At 36.1% G+C, this 15,660-nt stretch overlaps 1 protein-coding gene across 2 annotated transcripts in view; it reads right to left on the bottom strand.

Annotated features, from left to right (window-relative positions):
- LOC142528666 (protein SHOOT GRAVITROPISM 6) overlaps positions 1-15,660 on the bottom strand; it is a 37,467-nt gene that overhangs the window by 3,720 nt on the left and 18,087 nt on the right. The window contains exons 22-45 of one of the 2 annotated variants that reach the window (XM_075633756.1): positions 15,303-15,392; positions 14,889-15,010; positions 14,014-14,143; positions 13,826-13,905; positions 13,235-13,370; positions 12,127-12,208; positions 11,495-11,640; positions 10,567-10,647; positions 10,393-10,493; positions 9,666-9,904; positions 9,396-9,505; positions 8,979-9,107; positions 8,782-8,856; positions 8,545-8,678; positions 8,363-8,435; positions 8,059-8,190; positions 7,603-7,784; positions 7,407-7,529; positions 7,256-7,316; positions 3,292-3,387; positions 2,738-2,838; positions 2,204-2,309; positions 1,048-1,161; positions 862-936 (exon numbers count right to left, since the gene is read on the bottom strand). In XM_075633756.1, coding sequence (XP_075489871.1) covers positions 862-936; positions 1,048-1,161; positions 2,204-2,309; positions 2,738-2,838; positions 3,292-3,387; positions 7,256-7,316; positions 7,407-7,529; positions 7,603-7,784; positions 8,059-8,190; positions 8,363-8,435; positions 8,545-8,678; positions 8,782-8,856; positions 8,979-9,107; positions 9,396-9,505; positions 9,666-9,904; positions 10,393-10,493; positions 10,567-10,647; positions 11,495-11,640; positions 12,127-12,208; positions 13,235-13,370; positions 13,826-13,905; positions 14,014-14,143; positions 14,889-15,010; positions 15,303-15,392 — 2,718 coding nt within the window. The remainder of the gene's footprint in view (positions 1-861; positions 937-1,047; positions 1,162-2,203; positions 2,310-2,737; positions 2,839-3,291; positions 3,388-7,255; positions 7,317-7,406; positions 7,530-7,602; positions 7,785-8,058; positions 8,191-8,362; positions 8,436-8,544; positions 8,679-8,781; positions 8,857-8,978; positions 9,108-9,395; positions 9,506-9,665; positions 9,905-10,392; positions 10,494-10,566; positions 10,648-11,494; positions 11,641-12,126; positions 12,209-13,234; positions 13,371-13,825; positions 13,906-14,013; positions 14,144-14,888; positions 15,011-15,302; positions 15,393-15,660) is intronic. The other variant, XM_075633757.1, reaches the window with a different exon arrangement.

The following is a 15,660-nucleotide window of genomic DNA, read 5'->3' on the forward strand; positions in this document are numbered from 1 at the left end:
TAAAGACCAATAAGACCCAGAACCCATGTGTAGATAAACAGATTCAAACATCAGGAGAGTTAGGTAAATGATCCCACAGAAGCTCAATGCAGTTGTCAGAAATAAAAAAATTTGAAACAAATAAAAGAACGACAGGAACATCATATTTTGTCCACTGTTTTCAAAGCAACGGCCATTTTTTCACTAACAGGCTGCACCAGATTGAATTTGTAAATTGTCATACTTCACTGCATGATTAAGCACAATATCAAATCTAAATGAAAACCGGGCATAGAATAGCCATCGCATGTTTCCTTCATCCAGAAATAATTATCCTTGTTTAGTGAGACACATTTACAAAGATGAGTTAAAAAAAAATTTCCAAACCCTTACAAGTTTAACCTCAAAAGTAGGGATCAATAATTAGTGTATGCTAGACGTGTTCTTTATTTTCCTAAACAAATAATTATACAAGGTAGTAGAATACTGCAGGATGAGAAAAAGAGTAATGGTCTGTACAAAGTGATAGTTCAAGAGTTATTAAACCCAAGGCCAGAGGCAGTCCAGGAAAAGGTACCTTGGGAAATTAAATTGCTATTTAAATAGGAGGATACTCAATGTATGGTCGGTGGAGAGTAAGTAGAGAAAAGGGAACCATATGTTGACGGAAGAAATATGAGTTTTTACAAAAGTTAATTTCATCATGCAACCGAGAATATGTAGCTGACTCAGCTGGAGGTTGATAGGCTTACCAATGAACTACTGGTTCAACAGCAACCCATTTAAAATCTCATGACTCTCAAAGGATTAGATGAAAATCAAGAACTCCCCGCTAAATCTACAGCTACAAAGAATATAAAAATAAATCTGTGAGGAACTAACTTGAAGATTGCGAAGCCGAACAGATAGGTTCAGCAAAACGGGATCCACCGCATCACTGGAAGATGATCCAAGAACCTATAAAGGTAAACATCGGCATCATAAATATGCATAAATATATGGATCAAAGTAAGTTCTTTTTCCACAGTCAGGGGAGTGAATAGCGTAAAGAATATCCTAAAAAATCACCGTTAGCAAACATGAGACAGCAGTAAGCTGAACTGATTCATCTGGATCATCCAGCAAAGCAACTATAACACCCAGAATTTGAGTTGTATACTGGACAACATGGACTGGCGGCATCTGCAAGGCACACAGAGAGAACAAAGAACAGTCATCTACATATAAGGATATTAGTTACACACTGATAAGTGCATAAAAATAGTTTGGCTATGGAATAATCCAATGACATTGAATCATGAGATGTTTTTTGCGATCATCCATTATTTTGAACATGATGTTCTTTGATACTTATGCTATTTTTTTGTATATGCATCACTGAAATGTTTTAAGGTTCATTTCTACTCAAATTTAACTCACTAAAAACTGAAACAAAAGAGAGCCTCGAAACCTTCAAGGTACAGTACATTTCTCCAATTCAAAGACAGATTTTCAATCATAAACATGGATGACAGTCTTAAACACATTCCTTTCCTTGTCACAGTATTACTTAAAATCCCCAGTTGTCCAAATAAAACACACACTCGAAGACAATATTGACCTACCAGAAATTTGTAAACAAACTAAAATCATCCCCAGCCTTTCTAAGCAAAAACACGTGGCTGTTACTTGTCCTATTTCACCACCTCTAACTGAAGCAATATCTAAGTTCTCTCAATATGCTGCATCTTCCTCCAACACACCACACCATAGCATTTCAAGAGGAAAAAAGTTAAGTCCTGTGCCCAATCAACACTAGACCTTCCCCTTTCTATATCCTTCCAATCTATAATCAGAACCTCTATGCCTCGCCGCAATCCCCTTCTTTCCATAAGAAGGTCTACAAGGTTAGAGGATGCTACTTGACATCACTTTAAAAAACAAAAACGCAACCTTGGCTCGAGGTTGATGTATATTGCTGTACTAGAATTATGATAAAAGTAGGGGCGAAAACTAAGAGAGCGTGAACTGAGAAAATTTATTAAAAGAACACTGTTTTTGCCCCCGTCAGTTGTCAGCAGCAGAACGTACTTTCAAACCACTCCAATTTTCCAGTTATGAAATATGCACTCAAAAGAACTTGATCAGAATAAAAAAGTCGACCAACAGGTAAACAATTGCCAGACAAAAAATTGATGTCAAATTAGAAGTGTGCACCATCATATTTAGAAATATGTTGAACTACCTGGACAAGTCCTCTCAAACAAAGGCGTCTAACAGTTGGGGAATCATCAGTAACATGTCGACAAAGTCCTTCAACCATCAGCTCCAATATAGAACCAATGCAATCACTGTATAATGCAAAACCATGACCACAAGAATGAACGGTAGTTAACTTCAGCTTGAACCTACAAATAACACTACTAGTAGCACCGGTAACCCTAATTTTATATTAAAAATAAAATAAATGATAATTTATTATTTAATAATGGAAACTATTAGGTTTTAAAAATCTATACAAATTACTTGGACAAACTCCAAACACGATTAATGTTCATAACAAAATCAAACTAATATATATGTAAAGAATAAAATCTAAATGACTAAGGATCTGTTTGGTGAGTTCCTCGAGAAACAACTGATCATTTCACGTTCCATTAACTTTTTTAAACACAAATATCACTCCACACTAAAAATTACTGTATCCATCACATCAACTTCCAAAAAAGCTACATAAACCACCACCTTTAAAAAAGGGAATATTACTGTGTAAATATACCTAAACCTCACAAACTCCGATAACGCGGCAGCAGCGGCTTCCCTCAGATATCTGTATGGCTGGTCTAATGATTTGCTAAGGATCAAACATATTGCAGAAACCTGATAGTGATGACAAGGGAAAGTAAGACGATACAAAAATAAAGAATCATGCAAACAATAGCATCAGCTTATACACATGTACACTCCAGGATTATTGTTCCTATGAAGTCTGTGCAAACATGTACTATAAAAGATCAAAAAACAGCAAGCAACAGATCTGATTTGCAGTCGATAATATATATTCGATCTCCATGATATCATAATTCAAAAGTCAAATAGAGAATTACATGAATACTTCTCCTTCATCTATCATAGTTCTTAGTGAGATCAACTTCATTCTAGGTGCCAAAAGGCAGTAAACTTAATCTCATATACTTATATTTTCCAAGCACAGAAAAGCTAGTAAAAGTAAGAAACATTTCAATTAGAAGAATATTTGACAGTTGATATGAATTTGCTCTTCCACTTCATCCATTATAAAGCAGGAACTAAGAATTAAATGAGGATGTCTACCTCTTTCGGCCTTTTTATTGAAATACACCCAGCCAGGTCACCAATGAGACCAATCCATGCCTCCTCTTCATTTTGTTCTCTGTTTCTAGCCAGAATCTGCAAAAAAGACGCACTTCTACATTGTCAAACTCAAATAAAATGTTTAATGATAATTACATCTACCTCCCATAAGATATAGAAGTATAAATATTGGTATTAAAATAATTAAGTTTGCACCTACCTCTAGAATAAACAGACCAAATTGTTGACATCTAGGAGTAATTCATGAATTATGAAGGACAGTTATGTCGAAGATAAGGGATAAGATCAGAACTGATTTAGTGTATCTCTATAATTGAGGAAATTGTTATTGTAGATTAGGAAATCTCCTAATTTATGGGATTGTATATTCTGCTCTATATAGTCTAGGGTTGTTTAAAATTAGATTATTATCGATTGTAATCATCATTACGAACTAATGGAATAAAGGTATTTTTACTCTCAAAGTATCATGTTATTTTCCTCCAACATGGTATCAGAGCCGTATGGCTCTGTCCATTAGGAACTCGACTTTTCTCTCTTCGATTTTTCAGCCCTAAGTTGCTGCACTTTTCTACAATTTATTTCTACAAGCAATGATGGGAGAAAATTCCGAGACCCCTCCTACCAATGAGCCAGTGCAATCTGTTGTGGGTGAACTGCAGCAGCTTCATTCTACATATCGTTTAAATGAGAAAAATTAGCTGAAATGGTCCTAGTTAATCCGAACCACATTGAAGGGGAAAGGCAAACTTAGCCATCTCATTGATCTTGCACTCAACAAGGACAACCCTGAGTTTGTAGCTTGGGACGAAGAAGACTTTCTCCTCATGGTGTGGCTATGGAATTCCATGATGCCGGATATTAGCGATACCTGTATGTTCTTAAGCATTGTGAAGGAGATATGGAGTGTGAGACAAACATACTCTAAGGATGGAGATTCTACCCAGATTTATGAAATTAAAGTTCAGACGGGTTTAACCACTCATGCCAATAAATCGGTCACATAATATGCTAATACACTCAAGAATTTATGGCAAAAAATCGATAATTATCATTGCTTTGAGACGAAGTGCCCCGATGATGCAACAATATTAAAGAATTTCACTGAACAAGTTTGTGTCTGCGATTTCCTTGTAGGTCTAATTCGATCAAGTTCGCATCCAAATTCTTGGAAGGGACCAGATTCCGTCTCTGAATGAAGTTATAGCCATAATCCGATCTGAAGAAAACAGGAGAGGAGTTATGCTTAAACCCCAAAATGTGGAAAGCTCTGCCATGATTGCGAAGAAGTATGGTGGATCGAATCCTGATAATCCAAAGCTTAATGCTTCAGGAAATCTGCTTCCAGGATCCAAAGAAGAATTATGGTGTCCCAAGTGTCGAAAAACAAACCATACTCTAGATCGATGCTAGAAAATTCATGGAAAGCCTCCACACATGGACGAGGAAAAGAAACAGAAGCAACAAAAGGTCGGGGATACGCACGTGTCTACCCAACAACCCGTTGAAATTCCAGATTCTTCACAACCCAAAGAATTCAACAAAGAGGAGATAGAGCAACTAAGGGCATTCTTGAACATCCTTGGAAAAAAAAGGTATCTGTTCATGACATATTCTGGTAAGTTTCCTATTTCCATTGAACTACATGCTTCACACAGCCCTTTAACCAACTCCTGGGTGCTAGACTCCGGAGCAACTGATCACATAAAACATTCATCACAAAACTTCAGCACCCACTCTCCTTGTCCCAGTACTAGAAAAATCACCACTGCCAATGGCTCCTTGATCACTGTAGCAGTGTAGGAGATATACCAATCAACCCTTCCCTTGCCTCAAAGGAATTCTACATGTATCCAAGCTGTCAACGAATACCATTTCTATAAAGAAATTAACTCGACCAGATTGTTCAGTGATTTTTTGTTCTAATTATTGTGAATTTCAGGACAAAGCATGGGGAGGACGATTGGTCGTGCAAAGGAAAGCGATGGACTCTACTACCTCGACTCACCAAACAATCTCAATTTAGTTCAAAATGATGTTTTCCATTCTACCTTATTATCAAATAAGGAGGAAATATGGCTTCAACATTGTAGATTTGGACATTCATCCTACAAAACTCTCAAAGTCGTGTTTCCTAACCTATTTAGCTCAATTCATACCAACATTCCTGGGTTCGAGTGTTGGGGGAAGCGAAAGAAACCACTTTCAGGAGTGAGATATTATATTAGTGACGGCGTATGAGAAAGCCCGTGAGCGAGAAGACACAGAGGGAGTCCGTTTACAGGAAGAGGCCCCAGAAGGAGCCAAAGATCGGAATAGTCCATGGTCGTTACGAAAAAAATTTCTAGCCCAATTGGTACCAAAACTCTAAGAATCTAGGTACTATAGGATTAGATGTTGAGTCTTTTTCTTGTGATGTATGTACATTTATGAAACATAAGCATGTATTATTTTCCATAAAGCAATAAAAGATGTTCTACTCTTCGACGAATCCTTGTGTTTATACCCCACAACGAAATGGACTTGCTGAAATGAAGAATGGCCACTTGCTTAAAATTACCCATGTTTTTTTTTCCAACACCATTTACCTAAATCTTATAGGAGGATGTTGTTTTAACGGCTGTTCGTCTTATCAATCGACTCCTTTCTAGAATCTTACGCGATAAAAGTCCTATTGACATGTTATCAGAGTCATTTTTTTAAGAAACGATATTTTATTAATAACTAAAAATATGTTATCCTATCAATGATACACAAAAGCCAATCTCTCAATAAATCTGTGATTAAAACATTTTGAAAATCTTCATGAGAACCAATCCATGCAGCAATTTTGATTTTTATTTTATTCCATCACTCGACACTGTCTAACCACACTGACCATCATATGCCATTAACCACCACTTGAAAAAAAATTATTCCCTTGTTGCCAAGCAGCCGTCCAAGATCCGTAGCGAATAAATCTTTTGTTGACTTCGGTACCACCCAAACCAAATCATATTCTTTCCAAGCTCTAGCCCACAAGCCGTTCGTGAATGCACAATGAATGAGCAAATGGTCCAGTGTTTCCCTCTCATTGCGACACAACACACAACAATTTGGGCACATAGCACATGAGAGCCATTTTTTTCATCATCTTCGAGGTCGCCAACTTACCCAGAATTGTTGTCCATAAAAATTCTTGGATCTTTGTTAGAACTAGAACCTTCCAAATAACATCGAAATAGGGAAAATCGGGAAAGCTACTACTGGGAAAAAATGACATAAAGAAGGATTTAACTGAGAAAAGACAAGAAGGATCCCCACTCCACACTTGGATATCATCTACCCTTCAATCAACCTTATCCTATCTAACTCACCTAATAACTCAGTCAACTCCTTATCTCTCAAAAAACCTTCGAAAATGCAAGGTGAAGTGGAATGAGCCCATGAAACTTTATTGTGATAACAAATCAGCAATCAACATTGCACATAATTCAGTGCAGGATGATTGAACAAAGCATACTGAGGTTGACAAACACTTCATTAAAAAAGAGTTGGATAGTGGCTTAATTTGTACACCATATGTCTACAGATCATCAACTAGCAAATATATTCACCAAAGGATTGAATGGTCCACCATTTCAAAAGATTATTTCCATGCTGGACTGTCAGACATCTATTCACCAACTTGAGGGAGAGTGTCGAAGATAATAGATAAGATCGTAATTGATTTAGTGTATCTCTATAATTGAGAATATTTTTATTGTTGATTGGAAAATCCACTAATTTATGAGAATGTATATTATGCTCTATAAAGTCTAGGGTTGTCTATTATAAATTTGATTATCATTGATTGTAATCCTCATTAGGAACTAATGGAATACACGTATTTTTACTCCCAAGTATTATGTTATATTCCTCCAACAGTTTCCATAAAATCACAACTAAACCAAGGTTCACATACCTTTCCCATCTCCAGATCTCCAACACATTCACAGAATGCATTGAATGCAACCAGAAGTGTGCTGACAAACAAATAAAGGTGGTCAGTAAACAAGAACCTTTTTAACTCCAGTTGCATTGCAAGTGTGTTGGAAGAACATGATTTAAAATACCGTAGTGGCTCCTGCTGACCAGCATTTGCTAAACTGTGACAACTTCCCAAGTGAAGCAACAGGGTTGCAAGGACAGAACCATAGTTTTGCTCGACAGCCCTTTTTCCAACTTTACCACCACCTCTGTAGATGGAAAAATTAACTGTTGATTGTCCTAGAAGCATAGGTAAACGAAATCACACAGCACAAAATAAACCTGAAGAATGCTGTAAGTGCTATAACAGCTGTGTTCAACATATTATCTTCCAAATGACCTTCCCCAAACCTGTTGGAATTTTCTCCCTTCCCAAGGTCACCTTGAAAGATAGACGTCTGATTCAGGATAGAAGTTAAATGCTCCAGGAACGAATATGCAAGTACTGAATGCTGGGAAAACGCCTAATAAAACAATAGAAAGCAGATAATAAGATGTAACAAAAAGAGTCCCGCACTGTCAAAAAACTGTTAATTCAAGAATAAAAAAGGACAATGGCATGAACCAATATGAATCAGATCTAATATATGTATGAAGAAATGATACTGAACATTGCAAATGTGAATTAAAAAATGAATTCAAAATACAGACACTTTGAAACAAAGGTGCAAACAAATGTTAGAAAATAAACAATAGATCGGCAAATGATATGGTTCTGATACCAATGTACAGACTCACATAAAATGCATCCTGGATTGGCCAGCCACCACGTAGTCTAGACACATCTTTGGTGGCTATATCTCTCTCAGCAGCAGCCAACACTTCATTGAAAACAATTCTTGAGCTGGTTTTCTCAGCAAGAGAGGAGATCTTTCAACATTAAAGAAATGCATCAAGGCCCAAGAACTGATCCAGTTTCATATAAATCACTTCAGCTTTCTAATTCCAACAGGATTACCAGCACCCATAATCACAAAATAAAATTTGCAAACAGTCCAACACCATCACCGGATTGAGATAGAGATATAAGTCAAAAGGATACAGCATTAAGAGTTTCTTGACGTAGGTATTTTTCAGTTACATGAATTGCAGCAGAAAGCAAAGACTGTGTTGTCCTGTTCACATATACGAAAATAGATAGTCAAAAACAGTTGTATTCAATGTGAAAGCAATAACAAATAATTGCATGTAAAACAAAATCAAACTTGAGCCCAACTCTACAACCTTGAGATATCAACCTCATTCAGCTCATTTCCCCTTTTTGTGATGAACTCAGTCACAGCTTGAACTGCCCCTTCCGCAGATAGCCTGATCTTGTCACAGATAGCTGTTGAGGAAACATGTAGTGCAGCAACAAGCTGTATAAAACCAACGGAGAAAAAAAGAGATTACGACATCTATAGCTTTAAATATCAGAAAAAGGAAAATGATGTTCTGAGAGTTTACAATTTGGGCACTTACCTCATCCTTGGAAAATAGTATACATACAGAGGAAACAATCCTGTTAAATACCTCCGATGGATCAAGTGAAGCATCCTATGCAATAAAAAGGAGATTATAAAACTTAAGATAAACAAATTTATTTTTTCTTTCTGATTTTTTTAAGAAGTAAATGAAGTAAACAAGCAACAAAGTAAGAGAGTAAAGTGGTGACTTACACTCCTTAAGATAGCAATAACATCCTCTAATGCAGACAAAGCATTATAACGTGATTCAATATCAAGCCCATAAATAGAGTTTGCAGACCTTGGTAATGACAGAGATATACTGAAAAATAAATCAATAATCTGCAAATTGGGAGAATGTGTCAAAAACATCCCCCCCAAAAAAAAGTTTAAGTGGAAGTTATATTGAAGTACACACAGAACACGGTAATGATACACATTGCGTCTTGTGAAACAGGAAAAGAGGGAGACAAGGAAGAATCCTAAGGGGGATATAATCTTGTCACCGAGAATTTGAGAAAGAGCAAAGAACCAATACCGATGCAGAAAACATAATGACAACCTTTGCAATTAATATTTGGCAGAGGTAAAAAACTAATCATAACATAATGGCATCCTCCAATAACAAACCTGTGCAGAAATTTTTCTAGCTTCAGGATTTGGATCAGCACATCGAGGAATATATAACATGATCCTCTCCCCCAGGCACAAAGCATCACGACTTGGAGACACAAATGCAGCTATAATAAAAGACGAAATAAGTTCAATACAGGAAATCACCACAGGAAACAAAAGCGGACAATAAGCGCAGAAGAAGTTCAACATAATAATGACATTGTCAAACTGCTTAAAGCTGAGAGAGAGAGAGAGGAGGGGGAAGGGAAAGTAAAGTTAGCTAACATGGTAACTTTGAAAAATTTCCATGCAAACCACGTTCATTTTGTTTGGAGTGAGTGCAATTTCCTTGGCATCCAAGTGAACAGTATCCACCAACGCATATAGTCCGGAACTTAAGAAGCATCTCTTGAGCCGCAAGACAACCTCTTATTCTTTGATGATCGACAGAGGAAGAAACATAGGGATCAATCTGTCTCATGATATGCAGTAGCTGTTCTGCTCGACTTCTTCCATCCTCTCCACTGATCAAACAACTCATTAAAAAGGATACACAATCATCCAAAACCATGTACATCCACAAACAAACAAAACTACAGTGATCAAAGTCCTAGCAATAGACCGATCAAACTGATAATAGGAAATCAGAAATGCCCTTATTACCTGAATAAATTGCCAATTACTGTCCTATAGCAAAAACAAGTACATATAACCTATTTTATTGTTGCCCATTTGTCAGTTGTGATCATGGATGCCTTGGTTTCCTGGCATACAAGAGTCATAAGATACTCCACTAAACTACCAAATACTACAACTTCTCCTGAGTTGTGAAGCTGTGAACCACAAATGCATTATAGTCTCACAGGTTTTCAGTGTCTTTGGTTTCTGCTTATCGGACAGCCCAACGGCAACAAATATGGATAAAGCATTTAATATTCAACACATTCTCACACCCTACACTTACAGTAGCATTGTAGCAGCTTCTTAAACCAAGTATTTTCAGAATGAATACCTTGTAACAAGAATGGCACACAAAAGAGAAATAAGGTGTTGTATAACTCCATTTATGACATCAGGCGGATCATTTGGTAAACCAAAAAACCCCAAGGTTGCCTGTCAATAAAAATAATAATCAGAAAGCAAATAATTTTTTTCCAAAGTAATAAACAGCGGCACTAACTGGCACCTTTAGAACATGGTTTCTTGTTTCAACGGTCAATTTAGGCTCCACAGAAGTCAAAGTAGTACACGCACTTAAAGCAAGACACTGAATAGAAAAAATGAAAGTCAGGGAAACTGAAAGGCAAATTATTTGAAAGATGATAAACAGAATCAAAGACAGGATAAAATATCATCAGCTATGTCATATCCACTTGGGTGCAATAGTTGACATACAAGTCTTAACGTATGGCTCGATATCATATCAAACCATAGGATAAATTGAATCAGGAAAAAATGTTGACAAAATATGATAAGAGGGGGCCAATGCATGCTTGACAATCGCATGCATGCTAAATACGAATTTGCCTACACACTAAACATCATATTTTAACACTTGTAATATACTATGAGGAAGTTTCAATGGCAACACCTTACTGGAAAATCCTTTAGCTTATGTACGTAGGAAAGGAGTAGGCCATATTTATGACTTTTATGGATAGTTGTTTTTTTGTCAATGAGCGAAATTTTTGCAAGTGTTTAAATGTCGAAAGTCCATTGATTTGACCCACTTTCTTTAATGTTTGACTTCACATAAGCTCTAATAGTCCCTAAACTGAAAAATCTCAGGAAAAAAGAGAGGATATTTCCGTATAACTCTAATGATATGGAGTAGCAAACTAGCCACAATAAAAAAATCCCACTCAACAAGGAAAAGTTCCATTTTTTCTTTTTTCTTTTCTCAGTTTGTTTCTCTCTAAAGAAAAGAATCGCCCTCCGCTCTTGGTGAAAAGAGTGGGAAAAATTCTGTTCAATTATCCACAAGATAACTTTCCACTTATGATACAGATCCAAAACCATAAAACTGTTGCTTCAACATTGGCTTCTGCGTGAAGTCGTCGTCCAAGTACATAGAATATTAAAACAAATCGTGCTCAGTTACAAGTAAAACAAACCTGAGTGTGTAGAAGCTCCAGATTAGAATCAGAAAGTCCGTCATCATCGTCACGGCCCATCAAAGTTAAGATGTAGTCAAGTAGCAGATCTCTCTTTCTCAATGGGAATGATTTACCACAAGCAGCAGCACCGATGACAGCCTGGCCTGCATAGAGAAAACTGACGAGGTCATTATATTACAGACTGACTGATGCTAAGTCAAACAAAGTAGAATCAGATGTATCTTCATGTACTAAATGATTTTTTCGGAAACAAATGGCACAAAAACATGTAAAATAGAACAGAACCAAATCCGAGTAGTTAACTGCTACATTTGAAGTAACATTTTATGGCCTGTTTTAGTCTTCTCATTACTTCATTTTGTCCATGACACAAAATCAAAATGAACCCCCCTCTTAAAAGGACTGTGAACTCATTGAAGTTCTCAATCAAGAGAAGTGACTCTTCATGATGGTGATGCCAAACCAGATATTCAAAGTGCTTGTAAACAAAAACTGATTTGCCACCTTGTAATAGACCCAATATCAGAGAGCTTGATAAGAACACTTGGTAATATGAATTAAAGAAAAAAATCTTTCGGATGCAGAGCAAAATAAAACATTAACAAGGATGATGGGTTGGATTCACAAACCTAGCAATCCAATAGCAGTTATAACTGCCTGCTTCGCTGTGGGGTGGTGTACATGAAGGAGACGAGAAAGCATATCAGTCCCCTGTAGACAACACAATTAAGAGTATCACATAAAAAGGCATATGCAAACACGGCAAACAGCTGCGACAAGACCAAATAAATAAATAATCTAAGTATCCAAATATATAAAACTATAACAGTAGAAGATAGACGATAATAACCAAAGTTGACAAATAGAAACTTTAAAGTATTTTTTATATTCAAGAAAAGTAATTAATGGCTTAAAACTAATGGGATTCATGAACTAGCTGAATCACTGAGACCAAAGTAACACGTGTACAAAGGGTATGATGCAAGCTCAAAATACATCAATCACATCATCTGAAGAACAGATGCTCATATCAAATTTACACTAGGAAAGGAGTACAAGTATGACTTTTGAATACAAAAGTTGAATGGATTCTCAAGAGGAACAATACAATTCCAATAAATTGAAACCCTCCGACAACGTGGATATTACTAATTCAAGTAGACCTTTCAAGAAGTGGCACATATTTGTAATACTCTAAATTATGCCCTAACAGGCAAACAGAATTATTTGTATTCCTCCTTTTACAAAGAGGCACGAGCCAAAGCAATTTTGGGGATTACCTAAATCTTCTATTGGAATATCCCAAAAAACATAAAAACTAACCTAAAAGCAAATATTCCTTTTAAGAGCCTCGAAGAATACTACTCAGCAATAAATAGAACAAAAAAATCTCGCTGTCCCAGAGGCCCATTGTAAGCACGCATTTCTCCAACACCAAGCATTCTATCAGGCCTCAAAAATTGGTTGATACTAACGGAGAACATCATAAAATCTTCTAAACATAATTTGGTTTGCTTTGTACAGATTATGGAAATAGTCAATGCACTTCTTTATCGTCAGATACATGCTTTTGCATCATAAAAGTTTCAAGCAGTTAATTACTTGTTTAATCAAAACTTTGTAAGACGCAAATTTTTGGTTCAAAAGAGAAACAAAAAATATGTTTCCTAGCAAATTATTTCATAATAGATACTCAACACATAAAAGAAAACAAAATCACAGAGCATTATGCCATACCACAAGTGCATCTATTCTGGCTTCAATAACAGTTGATGGAGCATATTTTGCAGCATATCCATACATAAGAGCCAAAGAAGCATGAACATCATCCGATTCTTCCATTTTGGCTCTATCAGAAAAGAATGACAGAATTCTGCCATAGAGTTGCATTATTTAAAGTCAGGTGCATTGGAAGCAATACCATTATGTATCCAGGTGAATTTGAGACCAGATACCACTAATTAAGCAAACAGCATGAAGATAAGCTCAACAAAAACAGAGGATTGAGTTTCAAACAACGTGAAATCTGATGTTAAACCCAAATTGGAATTGGAACGCATAAAGTTCCAGATTTGGTGATCTTCTCGAATGTAACAGAAATGAAAATACACTGTTCCATTTTTTTCCCTTGAGACATCAGTGTACAGCAAAATGTCCACAAGCTTGGAAATTAAAATTGTCTTTCAAGTCAGAAAAAATTAAGCTTGAGAGCTCGACCTATAAATACTTATTTTGCATGGATATAGACATATAGAACTTTTAATTCCACTAGTTCTACAAATGGTAACACTGTAAAAATGAGAGTAAACTCATAGGTCCAGTATATACCTTTGGAAGATGCTCTGACCAACATTATCAAGAATGTCTTTCAACTTATCCAGAACTGTGTCCAAATGCGAAGTGGCAACCTACATGTCCACATAACAGTAGCCATGAGCACCATTCAGTTGACAGAACTGCTTGTGAAACTCTTTTCCATGAATGAGATGAACGATTTTTATGTCATAAATGATTACCAATCCCATAGCCTTAGCCAAACCAAGTCTATTCACGGGTAAAGCAAGATCAGCTTGCACGTACATCAAATCAATTTTAGCCCGAACATAGGTTCTGTCATGAACTTTCTGCAGCAAAATGCCAAGACACCTGCACTCGAAAAGACCAATTAATTTCAAGTTGTGCCATAAGAAGGTTTCTCCATGAGCAATCTTACAAACAAAATTGGTTCCAACTTGCACCATGTCAAGATTTCTCAATTAACTTTACATACAAAATAAAGAAGATTCAAATAGCACAAACATGGGGTACAAATGGTGATAAAAGCATACATGTGCAAGTGAAATTTCATTAATAAATGTGAGCATGATCAAATATAAAAATTACTTTTGAGTATATGGATTTAAAGTAACACAATATTATTCACGTTTAACTGGCATAGGGTGCATGAATCCTCTATTTCTTGTCTGCTATATCAAAGTCAAAATAATCCCAAATTTAAAAGAAAAGGAAAAAATGGACTCAATTTCAAGCTAACAAGAATAGGGTAAATGAGTCTTAAAATTATACATAATTGTCCATAATGATTGATTCCAGTATGAGCTCCTACTGATCTTTTTGTGAACTATTCTGATGTTCGTATCAAACAGCACTGACACACACACAAATTTTAAAATGCATACCAAGATAATTCAAAATATTCAGGCAGTTGGTAACAAAAGAATCGTATCTTGCAAAAGAAAGTGTGACCATAAAAATAAAGAAAGTGAAGATGTTGATTTCCCCCCTTGTCACTCTCCCCCGGGAAAAACCTATGCAATCTAAAAAATATAATACCATGTATGGTTAGAATTTGATCCACTGGTAAAAGTGAGTTTCATAACATTTCACATACCGGTGAAGTAGCGCAAAATGTTCATCATCCGATGAATAAAGTTCGTATTGATTTGAGAATGAATTTCCTAGAGAGATCACCCAATCAACATCCTGAATCACATCCAAGGATTCTGCAATAAACTGTGGGCCATAAACAGAGATTATAAGCAGCATGCCTGCTCGTAGTTCATCATGAAACTTCACTCATATTAAATCCATATCTAACCCATAAAATTCTGGTAACTTGTAAAATTAAAAGAACGGTCACTCTTACTACATCGCGTAGCGAGAGGAAGACGGTGATTTAAAAAAAAGTCACAATGTAATTTTCATGAGGTGAATATGGCCAGCTCGGCTGGTCATAGATCTTGTAAAATTTCAACAGTAATGAAATAAAATGTGGTTAGAAATACAAAGTCTAACCAATGCTTACGTTGATAACCATGTCATCCCATGTCTCTTGATATAACGGATCCTCTTTTAGGTCTTCCGGATCACTCACATAAGCTTTCATTTTGGGAATCTAGAAGCTTACAATAGAAGATTAAAAAAGTTAGATCTGAAAGACAAATAGGTTTGATTTTCTACCTGCGCATAGAGTCCAACACGCAAATAGAACATATATAAATACAGAGAATATATATATAAAACCATCAGCTTATAATTGCAAAAGGATACACAAACACAACCACACACATATATACATGTATGCATATATGCATATACGCATGAATACACACACATATATATGCACATCTATATGTTTGTTCATACAAATATATTTATGTGTT

Source organism: Primulina tabacum, chromosome 16 (genome assembly GCF_025594145.1).
Source record: "Primulina tabacum isolate GXHZ01 chromosome 16, ASM2559414v2, whole genome shotgun sequence".
NCBI classification, from domain to species: Eukaryota; Viridiplantae; Streptophyta; class Magnoliopsida; order Lamiales; family Gesneriaceae; genus Primulina; species Primulina tabacum.